This window comes from Drosophila erecta, unplaced genomic scaffold (genome assembly GCF_003286155.1).
Source record: "Drosophila erecta strain 14021-0224.00,06,07 unplaced genomic scaffold, DereRS2 tig00000055-arrow-pilon, whole genome shotgun sequence".
In the NCBI taxonomy this organism is placed as follows: Eukaryota; Metazoa; Arthropoda; class Insecta; order Diptera; family Drosophilidae; genus Drosophila; species Drosophila erecta.
In genome coordinates, this window is record NW_020825200.1 from 14,690,033 (window position 1) to 14,714,415 (window position 24,383).

The 24,383-nt window shown below is 41.2% G+C and overlaps 1 protein-coding gene across 4 annotated transcripts in view; it reads left to right on the forward strand.

Moving 5' to 3' along the window:
* Window positions 1-24,383, forward strand: part of LOC6542041 (maternal protein pumilio) — a 55,996-nt gene that overhangs the window by 1,913 nt on the left and 29,700 nt on the right. Inside the window, exons 1-2 of one of the 4 annotated variants that reach the window (XM_015158987.2) lie at window positions 8,065-9,064; window positions 9,941-10,097. In XM_015158987.2, coding sequence (XP_015014473.1) covers window positions 10,043-10,097 — 55 coding nt within the window. In that variant the 5' untranslated portion in view covers window positions 8,065-9,064; window positions 9,941-10,042. Of the gene's footprint in view, window positions 1-8,064; window positions 9,065-9,940; window positions 10,098-24,383 lie in introns of those variants that run through there. The other 3 variants (XM_026979453.1, XM_015158986.2, XM_001969840.3) reach the window with 3 other exon arrangements.

The window sequence follows — 24,383 nt, forward strand, 5'->3', positions numbered from 1 at the left end:
TTGATTACAATATTTTGTTAGGCGCTTGCACTTTTCCTTTTTCCGGATTCGCATTTCGACTTTACCGCTTTGTTTTTTGAGTGACTCTAAACCCTTGTGATTCAGCTAATTTTATTGGCAATGTCCATCTGTTCTCGGCCTATGGCTCATTGATTTCTTTGTTAATTTGCCTCATTGTGGCATGTTTTCTTTATAGACCTCTTTCGTAAAGTTTTCACTTAGCTTAGAGGTAGCTCATTCACTTAAAAGTCAAAAGTATAATCTACTTAAGTATGTTTTTGGAGGTTTTCAGTTCCCTTTGTCTTGTGCACCTTAAGTAATGAGTTAATCTGAGTTCAATCTGATAAAATACAAGATATCTCTCACTAATTATAACCGATAAATATGACATTTCCCACATGTAAAGCTAAATACTTTTGGATTTCTGATGTGTGTCAGGTTTTGAAGGTTCTCCTTGGGTTCGTTTAGTCTCACAACCCCCATAGGAGGCATAAGGCCAGGCCATCTGTTGATTAACCGATCTCGCAGCGATTGCAATGCATTTGCCCGGTGGATGCAGTTGATGTCTCAAAGTTCAGAATGTGAAAAAACACATTTCGGTGCGCGTTTAATTAAAGTTCAGCACCTCACTCAACCCACTCGACTAAAATCACGACATTTGCGATCATTAACACAGCCGCAAAGATATATGTATATATATATATATATACATATATAGTCAGGCACACATGCGATCGAGTGTGGGCGCCCAGATCGGCACTCGATCATCTGTGGAAGCTGGGACAGACAAAGTGGATGCTTTATGGAGAAATATGATTTCATGCGGCGGCTCGAATCAAACAAATAGCGAACCCAAGCAGAAATAACAGCCATATTGTGCGGTGCTGTGGTCAGTGATTAACCTTAGGTTCAAGCAGCGATCTTTGATCTGTCAAAAGATCAAATTATGAAAACTTACTACAATTCCGGGGCAGAAAAAAAAATCCAAAAAAGGGAAACAACAAATCTGGGACCATAACAAAACACTGCCAATCAGTTCAATTATGGTCTTATGATCTTCGCAGCGCGAATTCGCTGACGGAATATAATGGCGAGTACATAAAGTTAACTTCAAGTTACCCCAGCTCGTCGAGGATTGCTGAGATCGTGGCGGCAAGTTCATGTGACAAAAATGTCACAGTCAGCAAAAAAAAAATAAAAGCCGCAGCCGATCGGTTTACTCAACTCCCAAACTCATCTCGAAACGAAAGAAGAGGGAACCGATCTTTAGCAAACAAAAAATAAAACTTAAAAACGCCCTCAATGCCCTCAAAGTAATCGTCACTTGCTCTTCATTATTTTTATTATTATTATTATTATTATTTTTCCTGCTTTTTTGGGGGAGAACGGGTTATGATGCGATGATGAAGTTGCTTTGCGGCGGAGGTTCGTTTGTCTTCGTCAAATATTTACTTTGGAGTCCGCTAATGACATGAAACGGCGAAATTGTGATGTGAGCCGCAGGAAATTGTTGAATTTGTTATTATTAGCATTTATTTATGTATATATTTTATGATGCCAGCTTGGGGATTTTCTTAGCTTTTTTTTTTGTTTTTCTGGCCGGTCCTCTATCAAATGACAAGAGCAGTTTGTGAGGTAAGCAGTTATGTGCCTGATTATATGATGATACCTGAGCCAGTTCTCACCCTCAGCGTGTTTTTTGCGATAAACTTTTCAATGCGCTGGCAAATTCCATTCACAAAATCGTCTGTTAAACGGAAGTTGAGACTTCCCAAAAGGTCAGAAAGATTTTCGAGAATTTCCACAAATTCTGACTTAAGAGATTCGAGCGTCATGATACATATTCCATAGAAAACTGAGTATTTCCTAGGCGAACACAAGATTTCATGAAGGCTGTGCGTGCTTTTTCCTCAATACAACTACAAATTTGTTTAAGGTTGGTTTGTTATCATTTTTAATAGAGAAAAGCTTTTTGATTTTCGCATAAATTATCATCGGCTTGACCAATCTGAGCTTTACCCAAACCGTTTAATGTTCATTTACTATTTCCTTAATTTTATTACAAAAAATGTGCTGTTGGGGCTTCTTCGCTTCTTTTTTGGTTTATAGCAGAAACGTGTTAGTCTCAGCACATGTTTCTATAGTTTTCGATTTTGTTTTGATTTTTAATATAAATATTTATACCTGGGCTCTTTTATCTCTTAATGGCTTACAGGTTTTGCTTTGTAGGTTGAGGATGGGATTTCATTAATCTGAGCGTGTTTGCTTTGGTAAGTCCAGAGTTTAAAGATGGCTCACCATAAGTGGGTGAGGTGTGAGCTTGTTTAACCGCTTAAAGATACGGTTCGATGAGATGGGGGTCAATAGGGCTTCAGGAAGATATTCATGTTTTTCATGTAGAATCAAAGAATCAAGGAAGGCAGTGGCATTTACGAAATGACATCCTCTTTTTGTTGGAAAAACCATAATAAGATATCTTCAATAAAATGCAATCAACTAACCATGTACACCGTTTGCTGTGACAAACAATATGGCAATGCAAGCATATAAGGATATTTCGGAGCCCTCACTTCTCCACTTTCTGATCTTGCAGCACGCAAACAACACGTCAGTCATGAGGATAAACACTTTGGTTGTCCGCTTCCGCCTCGTTTATATTTGACCTCCATTCTCTCGGCCTTTTGCAGGTGTCACTTTTCGAGTACAGTTGCCACACGACCGACCGACCAACCGACCTGACCCCTTTGAGTTGCCCCATAACGATCTGTGCCGTCTCGACCACCACTTTTCGCCTTAAAAGTTTTCGTTCGTCGCTTGATTTTGTAGCTGCCATGTTTTTGCCTCACATCCCCGACGACAGGCTTCGCCTAAACTGGTGCAAAAAATGAAGGAAAACATGCAAAAAATAAAAAATAAAAAGCTGAACTGAACCCAACACGCTGATGCTGCCCACACGCCTCGACATCGACTTTACTTGACTTGACTTGGCCTGACTTGGTCTCAGATCCCAGATCCCAGGTCTCAGTCTCAGGTCCCTCTACCCAAGGCCCAAAGCCCAAAGACCAAACCCAAACCCAAACCCAACGACTCTGCAGTCAGTCTGTCGTCTGACAGAGTTGAGTTGTAGTTTTGGTTCACAAAAAATGAAAATGGCTAAAAGATAAATACTTTTTGTATGCCACTACAGTGCGGGTTATGGCCATTTGTCCAAGACATAAACTACAATTAATACTCAATAGTTGGGATACACTGATATGGCAGGAGCTAAAGAAAAGTAGGAAAAAGAATGAACTCCGTTTTGATTAAAAGTTAAAGCACAGATCATTCTTTGTATATGACAACTTAGACATTTAATAATGCAAACTTATCTAAGCAAAGTACATTTTCTTACTTATTGTTATTGATGATAAATGTGGTTGCAATGATCACTTCTTCAGCGACATTAGAATTTATCTGTAAATCGTAGTTTAGTTTGGTTAATGCTAACTAAATTCGAGACAAATTTTATAATTAGATGTGCATTGCATTGAATCCGCAAGATTTCCATCTGCTTTTACATCCGGGATCAGTGAATCCTCCAGCGCATTAAGGTGCCGGTACGCACTGTATATCCTAGCAATTGACAGACTCAGCCAAGATTCCGAACAGCGTGTGCCGCGCATCTAGAGTATATAGTCTACAAGTATCTACATATATCCACGTATGTGCCAGATACCCCCACTCGCACCAACACCCTGGTACGCTGACTATATTCAGATCGGTTCAAACTCTCGAATGAAGTGAACTCGAGGCGCGCAATATGTCGCTGTCATTTTGGGGACATGTTTGCATGTGTGTCGCCGATCGTCCACGTATCTGTGTGTACGCCTGCATGTTTGCATATGTGTGCGCTGGGGGCTGTTGGTGTGTATCTGTGTGAGGGCAAACGGGCGCTCGTTTTTGAGGTCTGTGGGCATCGGTCGATGTCGGTGTCGATCGGTCGGTCGTTCGGTCGGCCGCTTGGCATTAGCATTTTCAGTGTTGCTTTATTTTTAGATGCGCGCAAAAAATCCAACAACAAAACGGCAACAGAAATTGCAAGTGTCTGCGTTTGGAAGTGTGTGCCCGTGTGTTTGTGTCTTTTATATTGCTCGGAGTTGACTGACTGACGGACTGATGGGCTGAATGACTGACGGACTGCCAAACTGACAACGATTTCTGACATTGCGACCAGCAGTGGCCCAAAGTAACTTACAATACATTTAGTTGGGGTTCCCGACGAAAACCGCGTCTTAGACGACGAGAATACTTTAATTTTTCCAGCAGGTCTTGTAAACCTTTTCAATCCTTTTTTTAATATATCAATAATACAAAACGAATTCAACCTTAATAAAAGGAAGAGGTAAAGATAGTAAAGGTAGTTTAGCCCGAACGAAAATTATATATTTAAGTCGTGTAGAAGAGTTTAATCTTGTGTAACCAATTGATTTTGATTTCTCCATTCATCACCTTATTAGTGATCCCGTTTCCAGCTAATAAAATAAACCTAAAAAGTCAGATTACTGGCCTGCTGCGATGCTGACAGGCAAAGAACATGTTATCCCCGATATTTGTCTCTGTCCATATGCAGTGCAGCTTTTCCCAATTTCTTGAACGTTGGAAGTTCTTTTTCTGGAGACGCGTGTTGGCAAACGAGTCAATTGGTTTGAACTGTCGAACTGTCTTTGGTCTTTTCCTTTATTTTTTTGTGCCACAAAAGCGGCATCTGCATCCATCTCTGTCTCTGTGGATTTTGCCTCTCTTTCTGGGGCCTGCGATTTGGCAAAGTTTGGCGATCGTCCCACACAAATACGGCTGAAGACACGGGCAGCAATACTTCAACACACCTTGACTTGCCCCTCATCAGCCAACCTGGCGGCATTCTGTGGTATCTCCCTCTTCGAGTTGTCAACTGTAGTCGAAGTTGTTATTTTATTTTTCTGTGGATGGCACTGCGCTACCTCACCTTGCCCCATGTATATGTACCTACTTCGACCTGTGGCTCTTTTCACACACATTTTCAAATATTTGATTCATTGACGTACTGCGTGGATGTCGAACGTTGTATGCTTGCCCGGCTTATGTATGACAAAATTATTCATATCGTTATGAGACGAAGTGCATTTGCTGCGTATAAGAATGTGATTTAGGAACTCAAACAGATTTATTACACACATAGGATTCCAAATAATAACACCTTTCTGCTTTAGAACTTAAATGACAGTGTGCGTTTCAGCCAACTGAATATCGATGATTTATTGCTGCTTTACAAGTGCAATAAAGTGTGGTTGACAAGTAGTTGGGCAAATAGTGCAATCTGAAATGTGTCAAAAACAACAGTGGGCTAACACTTGTGTCTAGGCTGAAAAACATATCAAGTCGGGTTTGGTGTTGGCAAACTGCAGTTCCCGTGAAAGTTCGATATGCAATAAAACTGCTTAATGAAATTTAATGAACTTTTATATTTTATTTATACTTTGTAGTCTGGGTATATCATATCCGTCGGAAATAGAGATACATACCTTATTTACCTATTTATCTAACCGAAAGTTTGCTGTCATTTGACTTTTTGCCTGGCCAAAATGTACGATGCTTATATCACACATATGTACGTATAGATATACATATACGTACATATGAGCGGCAGAAATGTATCTCACAGATACTTGGACGGGCCAGGCTGCCTTTTGTTCTTCTTGGCAGTTCGGAGAATTTTTCTTGCGCTCAAGCGAACTTGCAAAAGATCACAGACCTTCTGACCTCTCGCTCGCTCGCCGAGCGCCCTGCAAAAAATAAATATACGAGCAAAAAATAACAGACCTGAGCTGCGGCTGCCAGAGATACAGATACCGAAGTACCACAATATATGCATGTCCCCTTTGCCCCCATGCCGCCCCCAACCCGCATTCCCCCTGCCCCCGTCCCATCCGCTGTGCCGCTTTTACCGATGTCGTCGCCGTCGGTCGCAAAGTTCTAAAAATATTTCGCCGCCAACTCAGGTCGCATCGTCGGTCGACGCCGAGATCCCGTCATGGCCCGGTCGCCTCTGTTCGCCTTTTTGGTCTCGTTTTGGGTTAAGTGTGCGGATCTCGCATCTGTAGCCTGGCTATATATACATAAATGCGATCGCGACCATACCTATATATTTATGTACATATACTTCTTAATATACCCTGGCACTGGGTAACACCATTTGGCCCACAAGCTTGGGGCACGCCCATAAGTACCTCAAACTTTCCTGATTGCGAAGAAAAATTGTTATTTGACATACATAAGAGTTAAGTTTAAATATTCTACAAGAACATCTCCATAAATGTCAAGGCACGTTGGAAAAATTGAATAAACAATTATTTTCACACCGATATCACCTTTTTAGAAGCTAAAAACTACAATAAGTTATCTACTTACCTGTCATCAAAGTCTAGATATGTTTAGGGAATCTTTCTCATAGATGAAACACTTTTAGTGGATGCTTGGCGTTTCGGAACTGGAAATACGGTTCGCAATATGCGATCCCTACGTTTGACGTCTGCGACTCTTGAGGTTGTTCAGGTCGTTCAGTTTGGAGGAGAATCGATTTCAATTTACATTGGAAATTGTCTTTCGATAACGAACATTTTCGAAGCGGAGAAACAAAATAAAAAAACAGCGATTTTTTCATTAGAATAATGGGATATGGGCAATTAATATGCATATGTTTCCTATTCGAACGTTTGTTGGTTTTGTTGCGAAGTTCAATCGAACAACAACTGGGCAAATAGGAAAGTGCAACGCAACACCGCCAGACAACAAGAACAGCAGCAACAACAACGGCATTGCGAACAACTGCAATATGTCTGCTCCACTCTCGCCCTGTCTCGCTTCCACCCACCTCTCCCCCTCCTTTTTGTTTTTGTTATTGTGTTGATTGACGAGTGACGAGGCCAAAGTATCAAATGGCCAGCGACGACACAGATATGCCTCCGTATACAAATACAGTTACAAAACACGCCTACACTTTGTTATCCATCAGAAAACCCCCCGCCCACCAACCGCGCCTCCCCACCCCCCATTCGACCCTTTTTGAGGTCTTCCGAAGTTGTAAAGCCGCTGATGTTGTTCGTTCTATGACTTTACTTTATCGTTGCGATTCGCTCGCTCATTCCCACTGCCACTTGAACTCTGACCAGCTGACCTTCAGTGAACCCTTTTCGTTGTGTGTGTGTGAGAGACTGGGGCCGATCGGTCAGGGAGAGGGAAATCGAAACAGAGACCAGAGAGCTTAATACAGTAGAAACCAAACTGAAAACCATCATTTGATTGTAGATCAAGAACTCACCGTACTGATAAGATCCTGTTCAGTTTTACATAAGAACCCAGAAGCTATTCCATGTATTACTAGATGTATTAAAGTATCACTAAAATTAATATTACTTTGGTTCAATAACAACCGCCATTTCATATGCTATTATTTAGAGGAAACACTGTCATACAAAACATAAGCACCTGTCGCATGCGCACAGCGCTTACTGTACTGATAAAGCGCCCCATCGCTCTCTTAGCTTGCGCTCTCTTCGGTCCGTTTGTTTTGCTACACAGCTGTTTTTCCGGCTCCTCGACGTTGGGGCTTGGAGTAGGAGTATCTGTTGCCTCTATGCTTGTTATACGCTTCTTCGAGGGCATTATAATTTTCATATGATGTTTGTAACATTGTGAAGGGGACATCCTCCACATCACTTTATAATAAAATACAATTTCGTTTCGAATTGGCAAAGTAATGTGGATGGGTTATGAAGTGGATCCGTAGGTTTTCTTTATTATTCCGCAAATTTGCCAATCCATAAAGCTTTAATAATAATTCTAATATGGACTATACGTTGTTAAATAAATATACATTTTGCTCAAAAATGACAGGAAAATGAATTTGGCTTGTCTTCGTATCTGTATATATTTATATATATATTAAAGTTACATTTGCCGAGAGTATTGGGACGTCGGCGTGACGTCTAATTCTTTCATTCCCGTTTTGTTTTCTTATTTGTTGGGGGGCGCTCTCATGCTCTCTCGAACTTACGTTCAGTACGATTTCGTTCGTGCGGCGGGCAACTCGTGCGAATGCGAATATAAATAACAAGAGCCGCGGCATTATCAGTGATCGAAATTTCAGCGATCGGCAAGATCAACTATCAACGATCGCGAGCGCCAAGCGCGCGTAAATAGAGAAAATATAAATCAAGAGGATTTATAAAAAAGCGTACAGAACGCGAGTAAGGTGAAAAGTGTGAGTGTGGGGGCGTTGTGTAAATGAAAGATTAAAAAAGTTTGGAAAAAGTGCTTACGGCGGAAGCACACCACATAGCCGTAACGGTAACAAATTTGACAGGAGAAAAACGGGCCGGAAAATGTCACAAATCCAGCGCAACTAATCCCAGCTAAAAATAGTCCGCGGAGAGATAAAAAATCACTGTGACATTTGTTCGTGGCTATTCGCTTTTTTACAACAAACTCACGTGTCTAACGACACTTTGACAACAGAGATAGAAATCTGTTTCGGGAAGCTGGGCACGTGACCACCAATTAATGAATGAGACAGCACCTGAAAACAATGAAAGAGATGGGCGGAGAGTGCGAGCGAGATAAGTGATAACGCCGCGAAGAAAGAAATCCCAAATCTTATGCTAATCGAGCGACAGAAAGTGAAACGCAAAAAATCAAGTTTAAAAGTCAAAAGTCACAAGCTAAATTAAATAAACCATGCTAAAATTCAAAGCTACAACCCACACAAATTAATTGTGGAGAAAATTAAAAGCAAAGCTATAAAGTTGAAATTGAGCGAACGGAAATAATTTATAAGCCAAATATGGAATATTGTTTACGCCCCATTAAATGTTTATAAATTGTATGATTCTTATAGTAAATAATAAGCGTTAAAAGTAAGCAGTAAAATATATAAAATTAATCAATTAACGTAAAAAAAGCTTAACCTTTTTTTAAACAACCGACAAATTAGTCAGTCTGTCACTTCATTTAATTAGTGAGCCACAACATCGCCTAAACAATCAAAAAGGTAAATTCTAAATTCAATTTGAGTTTGAGAAAAAATCCACAATACACTCTCGTACAAAGTAATTTAAAAAATAGAAGCTGAAGCCGAACGAGAAACAAATGCATTATATAAATGCAAAAGCTGTTTAAATATTTGACAGCCAAGCGAGAGAACTTAAACTTTTTCTTTGTTTTGTTCAACCCGAAAAGGTTAAAGTTTCGATACAGTTTTAACCAGGTTCGAAACAAGTTTGATTGTCATTTTTGATAGGTGATTCTATCCACACGAATGTTTAGTAGATTTTGTAGATGTTTACTGTTCAAATCAAAATGCCAAACCATTATAAATCCTATAATAATATATAATATACTATGTCTAAATATTTTACATCAGTAACGGCCAAATTTCAACCTTTATTAATCAATTTACCCTCGTGTCATACATGTAATGGCCAAACATTTGCCAAAGACCATCGACAAATTGATTGTGGCAGCAGTTAATATCATTTAATTACCCACATCACAAAAACAACAGAAAGAATGGCAAACCTTAGGCTACAACAGCAACAACCATTTGACAACCAGCAAATTAATTAAGCAAACACCCAAAGACAAGCAAACCCACAAAGATACTTAGATAGAAAAACTACATAGAGCCATAATGATTACCGAGACTTGGACAATACGAACAGAGATAAATTAGCAGCATAAATGGTCAAAACAAGTGAAACGGCTAACAAAACCTGGCAACTTAATTGAAGAAGTGGTCGAGCGTAAAGTGTTAAAATAACTTTATAAACCCCATGATTTGTCTTTACCGCATATCTATCTCTTTCTGTTTTTTTTCATTTTGTATTTTACTACCACTATTTATTTCCTGCCTTCACTTCACTTGCAGCAGCCAGCAGAGCGACAGAGACAGCCGCGGATCGCCAGAAAGAGAGGGCAAATCGAATCGGTTGACGACGGCGGAGGTTTGACAATATGTTGAGCCCCCATAATGAAGGAAATTGATACGGAGACAACAGTAGTATGGCCAGCCTGGTGTTATTCCGGTAAGTCATGCCCCCTCACAAATCCCCCCATTTGTACTCCAAACTCCAAAATGGAGTGTTTCGTAGTATTATGACAACAATAGTGGTTCGGGGAGAGGGGAAAGCTGTTGAAAGTTTAGCTATCGCTTTACGCTATTATTTCTGGGCCGCTCTTTAGTACCCTGTGATAAATACTAGACTGTTGGGTCTATAAGCAGAGTCACTGAACAGGAATCTTAAGTCATCAGAAATTAATTTTGTTCATGTTGTATTATATTTTATTATGTTATGATACATATAACATATTCGAACTAACTTGTTTGAAGGTCGTAAATAATATATTTCAAATAAAAATCCTTTTGGAAAGGCAGCTGTACTATAAAAGTTCCTTTTTTGTAGTCGAGGGAGCAATATGAATAATATCAATATTTCTATAAGGCATATTAACAGAAACACAAGGCGTTGTATGAGTCACAGGGTACCTCAGAAGTTAACCCAATCCAACGACTGGCCTGCTGCAATGCTATTTGTTTTTATTTACTTTACTTGATATTGTGCTCTCTATTTTTTCGGGCTTATATTTCGTACTGGACTGTGCCGAAAGGCCGATGGCCATTGTGGTGGCTGTCAACGCCTTGGTCAAAAGAGTTGTGGAGTTGCGGTGGCCTACTGTTTCTGTTTTTCTGTTTTCTGCTGCTGCAGTTTATGATCAAATGGTTTCTGTTTCGGGCCAACTTGTGTTTTTTTTATTACTACTTTTGTCTCACCCAGACCTTAGCCTTAGCTTTCGGGATTTGTTTTATTTATACGGACATTATTTATGGGCGTGTGACACTTTTCTGCTACTCCGTGATAGATTAATTAGATTGACTAGTGTTGGGTCGGTTCGGTTGTTCACTTGCCGGGAAGTCAAGTATCTGAGCCATGATGTCATGGCTCCGTATCTGGTCTCACCTTTGACTTTTGCTTTTGCTTTGGTCAGTCGCAGCCAGCATGCAAAAACGAGAATTTCTGTTCGACATGCACATTGTGAAACACAAAGAGTTTTAATGCCAAAACAACAATATACACAGAATCGGTTAAAAGTAAAAGGCAAAATTGAAGTAGCGAAAAAGTATGATCGAACAGTCACCAAAGCAATTAAGTGGCTAATACTGCTCTTATGTTAAATGTGTTTAAAATACTATTGATCAGATCACCGCCACATGAGTTTATTGATGTTTTTCTTTTCTCAACATTTGAAAGTCGAATCTATCATAATATTGCTAATCATTAAGAAATATCATTGGTCATGCTTGTATAATTTTGGAGACTAATTAGCATTGTTTCAAATTTCTTAAACTGGATTGAACTTAATAATTCGGGAATAAATAAGATAGCGATTTATTTATTAATCGATAGAAAACGTTTAAACAAAAACATGTTTAAGGATCAGAAAAGATCTTGAATTAACTGTCGAATGTACATACATATACGTATGTATTATATACTTCAGGAAACTGTACCTGAGGGTTCTCTTTTCAAGTTGACAACCTTTTGACCAAGCCAAAAAAAGCCAGGCCGAAACCACTCCTGAATTCGACGAGTTCATCGAATATTTGTGAGCGGCAAATTAAGCATTCAGCATGCAAATTTTCATTAAATAAAATTAAATTCCCTCCCAGAATAAAAAGACAACCGCACTTTCAATGCGTCTCTCGATTTGACTTGACTTTGACCGGCTCCTCCAGCTCCTCCAAATATGGCAAACGTTAAGGGACGGATGCGGGGACAAATGAACGCCCAAATGGCCGACAAGTGGCGATAAAAAATAAAGAAACGTATCGAGCTGCAGCAGCTTTAAAATTAAAATAATCAGAAATAAAAATAAACAAGCAACTGATGCCGAACAGCGACGAAGACGACGACGCCGATGATGATAATGATGAAAAAGATCGCTCGCCGGGCAAAATTAAAATGCAAAACGAGTCAGCACCGCAGTCCCAACGTCGGCAAGTCGTGGTGGAAAGGGCAACCATCCATCCCATACAGAAGCGACCCGTTCGCATCTCCACTGCGGCCAGGCTAATACCACTGCTGGCGACTGATAATGTGATAGGTCGCTAAAGAGATTTTCACCTTGATAAAAAAAAAACATTTTGTAGAGTCAGAAAGTGTGAGGAAGGTCCTAGGGAATTGAAGACATGAATTTAGAGAGTACGCCGCTAAAGTCTGGCACACACACTTTTCCTTACCTGGCGAGGCTTCACTGTACCCCCATGATATCAATATGAACTGCCCGTGCTGCTGGCAAAGGTTATATTGCATCTCCGATCCGATCCGCAGCCGTCGCTCGTCGTTCGTCGTTCTTGTTTGCCTTTTGCGCTTTTCACTCGTTGGCACTCCGCTCAACTTGATGCTTTTGGTTTGCTTTTGCTTTGCTTGGCTTTGCTTTGCTTTGGCTGGGGACCTCTTTTTGTTTTTGCTTGACTTGACTCCGAAACCTTTGACGCGAACTTATGCCCTGCGAGTGGCCATGGAATGTTGACTTGCTGTCTGTCTGCAGCCGAGAATGGCGAACGAGAATGAGTCGCAGTCAGGCAGAAATCAGAGGGACCCAACACGAATGCGGGGTAATAAGCAGCTACCATTTGCATTAATGCGATCCGCAAATACACTTCTCTGGTGAATGGTGGATGGTGGATGAATAATGAAAATTATGTGCCTTAGCTTTGCATGTCGATTTTACAGTGCGATTATTTTAAATGTCTTAGGATAAGCTAAGATAATGAGTTCATCAAAGTAGGAATGCAGTTCAAAAGTCAGACCCTAAATGACTCACTCACATGATTTCGGTTGTATTGTTTATTCTGTAAAAATCTTCATTAGAAGCACATCCTTTTGCGGAAGAGCATCATGTGAATTAAATAATGATTTTAGCTCCCATATTGCTTTGTATGCGGATGGCGTGCATTAAGTCGCCGATGACTTTTAAAGGCGACTGCGCAGCAGCTTTACCCTCTGCCCTCTGTTATCCGCCAGCTCCTCCACCACCCCATCACCATACTCCTCTGGTATTTTTTATGTGCGCTCAACTTTGCACTCGCAGCAAAGTCAAAACGACTTGGGACACGCACACTTGTTGCTCTTTGGCATTGGAATTGCCTTACGTGGCATGCAAGTTGAAGCACATTGCAAGTTGCAAGTTGCACGTTGCACGTTGCTCGCTGTGAGTTGCTGCTGCACTTATTTATTGTTTGTTGTTGCCGTGGTTATGATTTGCGATTTTTTCCCGCATATCGATGGCCACTTCTCCTGGGTCCGCCCCTCCCGAAGCCCGGAGTCCGGGGTCCCTCGTGCCCATGCCCTCTTAGCACGGTAGCCGCCGCAGGGCGCAATTATGCCACTTGTCGGAATTTCACTCAGACTGAAGAAGAAGAGGAGCAGATAAAGCAGCCGTCGCGCCGACGCAGTAGCTATCCCTCTTTCCTCATTTCGCTTAAGGTCCCAGTAACCAGTTAGTGTAAGGAACAGTGGACACTGAATGATCCATTTCAATATACATTTCTATATAAATGTATCTAAAAGTTGCTTATATTAAGGCTGTTACCACCCACACTTAGAAATATTTCTACATTTTTTGTAGTATTTTCAAATGCTTTATTCTGAAAACATTATTTGATTTAATCACTATAGTATCAATAAATTATCAGATAAACTAAGAGCCGCAAAACCGGCAAATGGTGAGAAACGCTTCCGCAATGAAACTTCTTTATATACAAGATTTCACTGTACCAGGTACTGGGTATGTGCGGATTTAAATTCATTTGTTTTGTTTCTGTTTCGGTCGCAGCTTGCGAGCCTAGAATCGCAAATGAGCAAAACGTGTAAATTATACGCGTCGCGGTCACAGCCCAAAGCAAATAAAAAAATCGAAAAATTCCGCCTGGCTGCGACCCAAAGTGAAGTAAGGACCCAAGGTACACACTTACTTACAAACAGCGATACTGATTATTGACTGCCACTCAGGTTGGAGTCGAGCTCAGTCAAAGTCGAGCTCAAAGCAAAGTTGTTGTCGCCCAAAAGTGTTCAATTGGTTTTGGCGACACACCCGCACAGAGCCAATCGACATTTCTACAGCAATCGGTGAGTTAGGAGATGGAAAAAGCTTCACAAACTGACGATAACTATCGATTAGTCTACGGCAAAATCGATTAAATCGATAGTCTACGGGAAAATCGATTAAATCGATAAGATTAATAAGAACAGTTCCATTGCAGTGCATTAAGATATTTTGTGTAATATATGATATTGCAATGAATAACGATTTTTTGTATTCTTCACGATGTTAAACATTTTTTGATGCACGATTATTGTTGTTTCTTCGTAAACAAGTCAGTGTCTCTCAGTAATTGCTTCTCAGAGACCAAAACTTATATTTTAAGCTTGGTAAAAAAAATTACTGTTGGAATTTATAAGATAGATATGATCAGTAATTATTTTTACAACACAAGTAATACATAAATAAAAGAGAAAATCTATTAATGCAAGGAAAAAAATGTTTACACGATAATTACGATTTTTTTATACTTGTTGGGGCTACGTTTATATTGTAAACGTCGGGGGTCCAAATGATTTAGCAGTTCTGCTTAAACTCTAAGGAATATATTCGATATGTTCGTTTTGTTTGTATATTTCTTAAAACTTTAGCAGAACTGTTCAGCATCTCCGCCCCATCAACGTTTCAGTTTCGACCAATCTTAAGTATTTGATCCCACCGCACCTTTTATGGGAGAAAGCCAAAAGTTCATCAATTTCCAGTGACCTTTTGCTGAATGCCGACTGCTTAGCCTAGCGATCTCTAATTGCATAGTAATTGATATTAATTAAGCGATATCAAAAGGTCTCTACTGCTTTTGGGTCTTCTCTTAGCGATGGTTTCTTTTTCTTTTCTTTTTCATATGTAGTTCGTGAAATACCTGCCTACACAATCTGGTCAAGCGAAATGGCAAATAATTAAATAATAATATAAAAAACGAACAAGTTAATGGCATTTGGAGGGATAGCTGTTCGCTGTTGTCGTTGTTGTTGCTGTTAAGTGTGTGTGCAGCTTTTTACATTAACAATTGAACTTGAACTGAGCTGCCGTATGGGCAAAAGCAAAACAAAAACGAGGTACGAAAAAACAAACGTTAACAAAAAAAAGTTAGGCGCCCATAAATTTCAAGTGTATCTGTCTCTCTTTATCGACATGAGTGTGTGTTTGTGAGTGCTTGTCTCTGTGTTAACCATGACTGTAACAAATTTAACGAACGTCATTGAAATGCCATGGAAAAAGTCCATGTAATTGTCAAGTCCAAGAGCGCGCGAAAAAATTAAAAACAAAAAATAAAAAACACCAACTGCCGCTTAATAAAATCAGCAAAACAACAACAACAATACCACCATGCAAAGTTTGCGCCTTATCCATTAAAAAAGCTGTGAGTCTCCAAGCCTCAGATTTTGTTTTATTTTATTTACTTTTAATTTTTTTTCATTTATAAAATTCACATACCACAAGGTTGATTCTCTCTTCACATAAACCCATATGGACTATACATATAAAGATACCAAAGCGTAGCTACCAAAAAACAAAAACAACAAAGGATCGACAACGCTTTTAGAATTCAATTAAAAAATCATTGAACGACGCTCGCGCCCTGCTCAAAAGTAACAAGAAGAAGCAGCAGCAGTTGAAATTATAGTGCCTGGAGAGGATCGGGGGACAAGGAGGGCTTTTGGAGGGGGCCAAGGGGGCTAGGGGTAGGTCAGACCAAACGGCGACGATCATTGGCGCAGATATTGACAAAATGTCGCAACGTGAGCAAAATCATTGATGAGTTAGCAGAAACAAAAGAACACTCGCTCGGTGCGTAAGTGCGAAAGGGAGAGGGCGACACACCATATAGTATAGGATCGGGTTGGACCGGGGATCGGCCAGTGTCGTGTGTATCCCAAAATGCCTTTGCTTATTAACATTTTTAAGCAATTTGTGAAGGGGGATATGCAATATGCACGGGAGGTAGGAGGGGGGCTGTGTGGCAAACGACCTCAAAAGCCCTGGGCTCGAATCGGGAAGTTAGGAGCAGGTGGGAATGCCATATAGGGATTACTAATTACCCTATTAGTACGAAATGGGATACGATACTATTGCGATGTTGATAAGAATAATACTCCATGTGCGTTACTTATAGCAATCAAACTTTGTTTAATGAGTATGACATAGGTATTCATTTAAATTTTAGTACCCAAAACTTGATCCTATCTACCATTGCTGAAGTTTTAATTCTGAAAACACGGCTCTCCCACTCTCTCTCTCTATCTCTCTTTTCCTGGTGAAACCGCAGTTGAGATCTTGTCAAACTTTTTTACGGCTTTTAAAGAATTTTTCAGTTTCGTTTGCTATTCGTTCTGTTTTTGTTTGCCTCCTTCACGATGCGCGTGACCCCAAGACAAGCGAGCCAGACTCGAGCAAACACTCTGGGCCATGTTTTTGTGCTGGCCTCGACTTGGCTTTATGACACCCAACACACAGACGGGGCACACACACGCACACACACCCCAAGATCTCGAGGGGTGTGTGCGAGTCTGTTTGATTATTCAATTTGAAAGTTATTCATTATGCGATCACGTACTCGAAGCAACCGAATTGTGAGCACAGAGCAGTGCGCAGAGGTCAACGCTCGGAGTCAGAGTTGTCAATCAGTCAGTCGCCAGTCAGCTTGGCCAAAAATCTTTTACCCAAATTGAATTTCTGACACATTATTTATCTGCCAGCGTTTTTTTTTTTTTTTTTAGCCCCTCTTCAAAGCGTTTTTATGTGGCCTCTAATGAAGTTTTCACTCGGTCCCTCGCTTTTTTACGACCCCAAACGTCTGTAACCTCAAATTAGTTGTTGCCAGAGTTGCCGCAGTGCCATCGTTAAACGATTCTACGGTCTCGGACCAGTTGGTTTCCTGTCCTGTCCTTGCCACCGCAAATGACAAAAAATTAACAGACTCCAGATCCGCGATCACCTTCGCCTCTTCCTCCATTGGCCCCTGCCCTGGCATCTAATCCTCATCATCGGACTGCAAACGGTGGGCACCAGTTGAGATGCTGGCTCACTCAAGGATAGAAGATAGAAGATGGCAGGCTGTAAAATTGCCATTAAATAGTTGCCGTTCCTGTTGATTTTTATGTTCTCGGGCCTTACACTGAGACAAGCTTAAAAGAATTTATTCGAATCAATATTTTGAAAGGAAGTGGAATGGATTTATAGTAAATGTATAACTATGTGGAGTGGTACTAACCAATTATAAGGTTGCTGCTTTCTTAAACTCAAACCATGTTTCTAGTTGTTAAATCTTGTTAAATGCATTGCGGTGTTTATCTCAGTGCAGTTGGATGAGCTTTTCGACTTCCTCTGGCGCTTTCTGTGATATTTACACTTTTGCCTTCTGCCTTCCTTAGTTGAAGCTGAAGTAGAAGTATTCTTTTTTATGTTTACTTAGCCTCCTTCCAATCCTGTGGCTCCTCCCCCTGGCCACTTGCAGCATCTGCTGATGATGTCTCAATTAGTTGGTCTCTTGTGGATTTTTGTGGCTTGCCCCAAGAGCTGCAGAAACTATTAAAAATATTCGCGCGCGTGTGTCTGTGTGTGAATGGGTAAAACTTTGCCATTTCACTGGGATCGTTATCTGTTTTGGCCGGATATTGCGAGCATAGTGATTTATCTAGCAGATAATAATGATATCTTGTGTATCTCGTGCATCATTGTAGACTGTGCCGTCTAAGCTCGCATTCCACTTATCTGGCTGCTCGTAAGTGATCTTTGGGCTGGTATCTTGCAATTTAAAGTGTGCTGTATATGGTACATTTACCATGTTACTTGGCTTATAGCCTTTGTCAAAGGTCATCTTTCTTGGCTAATAAATATTTGTACGCCCTGCTTTCATCACTATTAATAATAACATTTCGTTGAAATTGATAAAGGCAGGCATATAATATATATACTAGATCATTTTGTTGAACAGATCCTTAGAACTGTAATTATAAATTCTTTTGGAGCGTACTTATACTTACATTCTTACTTTCGATCGAGAAAATGCAGAATAATCAACTGAGATCAGCATGGCATTCCTCCCTTTTGAATACCCCAACTTCCTTTAAGAGATCCTCTGTCATCGCTCCTTTTGAGGACATCCACTAATAGTTCACACACACGAGCAACGATCATCGGAGGAGGAGGAGGATCTCCTGGCCCCCAGTCCAAATTCTGGAGCCGACTTAAACCCATGGGGAGAATTATGCAAAACTTCCGTAACTGTACAATATGCATATGAGGAGAGAAGGCCTAAACGTTTATTATCCCCCATAAGCCTGTGCCTTTGGTGATTTTGGGCCTGCAGCATAATAGTTCAATCACTTGTCGCCTCAAAAGCGCATTCATCTCAGTCAGCCCTCTTGGATTCTCCGCGCCTTTCTCTATTTGTCACAAACACCAATTTCGTGTGACAAATTTGTATGGCTCGCCAGCTCGCCAGCTTGCCAGTTGGCAAACGATCTCTTTGTGGCTTCTTTGGGGTATTCGTTTTGGGCCTGTGTGTGATGCCAAATATGGTGACTCCTTCTACGAGGAGGAGACCTGCGATGGGAGTACTTTATGCCTAGATATGTGAGTTGACTGCGACTATATTCAAATGGGCAGCCAAAAGATGCGGTTGAAGATGAGCGGGAGTTGGTGGCGGTGGCGGCGGGTTTCGCTGCCGTTGTCTTCTGGCAGTTTGTCGCGCATTTAAAATGCAAATTATCATCATTATGATGGGCCATCATCATGCCCATCATCATCATCGTTATGATCATCGGCCGACAGCCTCCTGCCATCTGCAGTCTGCAGTCTGTGCGCGCCAAATTGTTGTTGGCAAATTATTACCTTGGCCAAAGCCATAAACATTTTGGCATGTCTTCACGTGCCACGATCATCATCATTGCGCTCCTCATCCTCATCCGCATCGTCGTTATTGTGTTGATCAGGCAGCAGCGAAATGGCGCGGCGAGGGGGAACCTCAAAGTCAGTCATAAATTTGTCACAAAAATATATATACTTACATAAAGTTTGAGCAAGTCCTGGGTACCCAGTTTGTGCCTGGCTTTTTGTGTGTGTGTGATTTGTCAATCCGTCATTGAAGCGCCGTTCTTTAGTCCGGCAATTTATGGAGGAGTCCTTCTTCTTACCCCGCTTCCTCGATTCCATCCAACGGATCCTTAGTTGCAATAATCTCGTACTTAGTGATTATCACCTTGAAGACCTTTAAGTAGATGGAATGTTTTAAAGATATTTCTTTCACACTGGCTGACTTCACTGAGAGCGGAATCGATCATGTTTTGGTATGAGATCAATTATTGGTAATCCCCGATAGAAAGACAATTAAACTACCTTGTTCCCATCTATATCCATATGTTTTCCTACCCAGTGCGGCACTGACGTTCTCAGTTTCTGTCCGCTTCCAGAACTCCCATTTGTTCAATCTTTTGTCTGACCGTACTTATTGCCCCACTGTGGGGGCTGCCCCTCCCCCGGGCTTTTGTTGTTGTTGTCACGCGCTGCTATTATGCAAATATTGTGCTATTAAATTGTATGGTGCACGCGTTATTTATTCTTTAGGTCTTTATAGTCGGCGCGGTGAGGAGAGAATTACGATCAAATAATCGACAAAAATTAAAGGCACCATATAAATCGCTGATTGTTTACGTCGCTGGGTGTCATTATGGCCATTTATGTTGCATAAATTACGGCGTTTCAATCCTTGTCTTTTGTCATTTGCAGAAATTTGAAACTTGAAATTTCCTTACATTGAAGTTACTTTATGTAATATAAGTACGATGTGTTCTCCAAGTGTTCGTAGCAATGATGAGATTTCAGGAAGTTTTTAAATACTACGAGGTTCCTACACCTGCACATTGCAACACACTGAGCACCCCGTGTAACCCTGGCTTGACCCCGCATCTTTTACAATGGCTTTGCTTATTCTCAAATACAAATATGTTGGTATTAATTCTTAATCACCAGCTGATTATTGGCGCGCTGACTCATCGCCCCTCCCGATCCCTCGATCTACTACAACCTCTTATCTGACTCACAGGCTTTAGTCGAACCCATCGACAAGTGTGTTGACCTATTTGGTGGCTAACCCTAAATGCAGGCGACTTCAACACGCCGCCCCCTAATTGCCGCCCCTTGTGGCATTGCAGCACGTAGCTGGGAGTGGATGTATTGCCCCTCCCCACTCCTCCGCCGCCTACGCACGCATTATACGCGCACCTACATATATCTGTATATCTGCATGCGTGTATGTGTGTGTGTGCTAATGTATATATGTACGCATGAACTCTGGTGAACTGCTGAAAGCAAAAATGAAATGGCGACAAAGGCAAAATGGCAATATCAATCAATTCGAGTAGCGCAAGCGAGGGAGATGCAAGAGATCTAAAAAAGAGTACCTCTCCACCTCTCCGCAGGGGTAAAGAGTGCGAGGGTAGAGAGCGAGAGTGTGTGTTGTGTGTGTGTGTGTGAGGGAGAGGCAGAGAGAAGGAGAGTCAGCGGTCGTGGACATCGCCGTTTTGGTTTCGCTGTTGTTGTAGTCGTCTATATTTACACTTGTGGCCTCTTATCAAATGGCAGCGGCGCAGTTGACTTTTTTGACGTTTGTGTGTACACTCTCCACGGCTGATTTTGTTGTTCCTGCTGCTGCTGTTGTTCCTGTTGTTGTTGTTGTGGCTGATCTGTGTACTATATGTTGGTGTTGCTTTCGCATTTTGTACGCGACGACCGCCGCTTTGACTTTTTGCTCTGCAATCGTTGCGTTTTATTTTAAATATATGTATAAACCAATCTCAACTCGGGGGCAAAATGGGAACAGTCCACACGAGTTGAGAAAACAGAAAGAACTACTTCAAGACTACTAATGTCTAAAAAACGTTCTAAAAATAATTCATAAATGAGGATTACAAAATATTGCAATACTTGCTTACATGACCAGAGCTTTAGTCGGAAATCCCCATGCTCACACTCTCAACATTTTAATCCTACACCACCCAATCCTAATTGCCTGAACAGCATTGTTTTTGGTACGATTTGGTTCCACTCTAACCAGACGAAGTCGCCATGTGCGATAAGTTCGCGTGCAAAGGTTTTGAACTGCTTGAACTCGTTGGTACACACCAATCCACTGGCAAAACGGCAGCAAATGTGTATGTTTTCATGTGCAAACCTTCACAGCGACGTACAATATGCGGACAGAGTAACCCATATTCTTGGTGAGCAGGAAATTATACTATTCACTGCCTTCTGGGCGATCGTGTTTAAGATTTATAATGGCATATTAAGTATACGCCAAGTCAGCCGCGGGGGAGTGAAGTGAAATGATAAGTGCTGGAGTCATTCAGACGGTTTGATTGGGATCAAAAGTGATGGCAGATGTTGTGTGGTTCGATAAAGGGAAAATTTGTATACATTTAGAATACAAATTGCTTCTAGAGTATGCGGATATTACGCATACGCCAAGTAAGCCGTTAGACAAATCCTTCTAAAAAATAAGAGAATGTTAATAAAGCAATACTTTCGTTAATTAATTTGAAATACATCTGTACATCGCAGTGGCTAAGACAAAGCACTATACAAAAAGCCTCCGTAATAAGTGGCATTACGTATACGCCGCGTTATCAATGCGACACTCAACAAAGTCCTAATAAAACGGAATTGATATGAAATGGATTTCCATGAAATAGAATCAAATTAGTGTCAAGTCTAAAGACCACACATTTTCAACTATTTTGATGCCCTCTAGTCTACGGCCATTTTATGTGTGCTCTAACCTTGCGCCATCAATCTTTGGCCTTAACTAGCTTTCAACGGCCTTACGTATGGCCACCACAAACACATTAAACGAGATGCGGATGCTGCTGCAACACTCAGAACTTGTTAACAGGACAGAGCACAAGGAAACACGCCCCAAAAAGCACTCATTTCCCCCCCAAAAAACATCCGACCCATAGTCCAAAACCAAGATCAAGTCCAAGTCCCAGTCGCATTCGCAGTCGTCTCCTCATTCGCTTTGGCCATAAATTTGTGGCGAACTGGGCTTGAACTCGTATGAAATTTATGTGCAACATGCACCGATTTTGCCAGCTATACATTACAACTGCTACACATGTTATATGGAGATAGAGAAACATATAGACGGATGCTGACAGAGAGCTGGAGTCTAAAGAGACTGAAAGCGGCTCCTTAGCGGTTTCTTTATCGTCCAATATCAATCAAGTCCACTGAAATTCGCTGCACATTCGAGGATTCTGCGGCCATTGAAGTCTATCCACTATATGAAGTTCGGGAGTTTGTTGCTTTTATCGACTAAAATCCATAAAGTATCACACAAATAGGCTTCAGCAGTTTGTCTCTCTTTGACGGAAGTTGCTGTTGGCTGGAATGCTCTTCTTGGGCTACTCTACGTCACGAAATTTACAGGAAATTAGAGAGTTAGGTGGTTAAGCTTTAATTTAGTGTCTTGCTGAAGGAAATTCCTTTCCTACATTCCTTTAAGAAGGGATCTCCCAAATAAGCATATTAAAGCACTCTAAGCCGCAACTTTTACCCTGATAGATTGGGCAAAGTTGGGCAAACAGTTTTAGTGGCCCAGCCGGGCGAGTGGATCGTTTAATTGCTGACAAATTTATAGAGCGATGCGCATTAATTCGCTGCGCCTAAAATCACAGAAGTGCATTAGCCGGAGACGAGCCAAGAAAGTTGGGGAGAAGAAGTCGCTGGTCGTGGCTGGTCCAACGCCATCATCACCCGTCGCAAGAGACTCAACCTCAATCCCAAATGTGCAGCCAATGTGCAAATGTTTCTTCTTTTTTTTTTATTATTATTATACCACTGCTGCTGTTTGGGGGCCTTCCTTTTGCAGCTTTCATCTAAAACCAACAGCGGCAGCCGCAGACACAGACACATCACTACGATGCTGCCGGCAGACACGATCTGCTAGTCCCGGCGCGGCCCGTTCATTTAATTATCGAATTTAATTAATCTGCACTTGATTTCCTCGCCTTAGCCCCAGACTCGGACGGGAATCAAGCCGATCTGCCACTCCACCCCACTCCACTCCTCTCCACTCCTCTCCACTCCACTTCATTCCACTGTACTCCATTCCATGCGGCCGACTTGGCAGGTGCCTTTGAGGCATGCGCACATCTGGTTCCCCTCCCGTTCGCCCCACCTGCTCCCCTTTGGGGTCTCGCTCTAACTATCATATCGGCATCAATTGGCAAATTGTTTTATACGTTATTTTTTATTTCTCCGCATTTCCTCCGGTATATATTTAATTACCTCAAAGTCGAAAAGTTTGATGGTTTTATTTCTAAATCCTTAGACATATGTCTGTCATCTTATATGAACTGGTTTCGTTTACAATTCATGTTTTATTTTATATAATTTGTAAATGACTTCAAATTACTCTTCTACTCTGGTTGGAAAGTTCACTTTTAGACCCATTCCTACCAAACGAACTGAATTTGACATTTAGTTGTCGTCACCAGCACAAAATTTCTTAAGCAAAAAGCTTGAAGAGGTCACAAGAGCACTCAAATTCTAGCTTCATCAGGTTTTTAATAAAAGGTACTTGCATTTGATACTATTTAAATTATGTTTCTGTTAAGGTTTAGATCTAGACTCACATAGTAACAATTCTTGTTGAGATAGTATGCTTTTAACATAGTTTCGAAGTGGCAGAAGAAGCTCAAGCAATACCTAGTGATCCTGCAGCCTCATAAATCCGCAGTCCAAGAAATAATTATTAGCAAAAAGGGAACTGATGGGTTGAATGGGGTGGCGCAGAAGGAGCTGAACCATCCACATTGTTAAGGCTGCGAGTGCAGCCCACGGAGGCATGCAGCACACGCGAATATGCAACGGAGCAGCAACATTAAACATGCAACGCGGAGCCAAGAAATCGGGCGAACATCTAGTAAATTTATGAACCTGAACCTGGGCCACCACCAGATGCGGACGGAGGCGCTCGGGAAGGTTGAGGCTGGCAATGGCGATGGCGATGGTGATGGTGATGATGATGGTGATGGAGAGTGGCGGGGAAATCAAGTAAAAATCAAATTAAAATCAGAGCAGGCAAGCACGAAATTTCTAAGGAAATTTCACCCCGTATGTGGCATGCAACAAGATGTTTTTTTCTCGGTTAGTTTAGTTTTTTTCTCGTTGTTGTCTTATTTTTTGGCTTTTGCGGTGCGCCTGGTGAA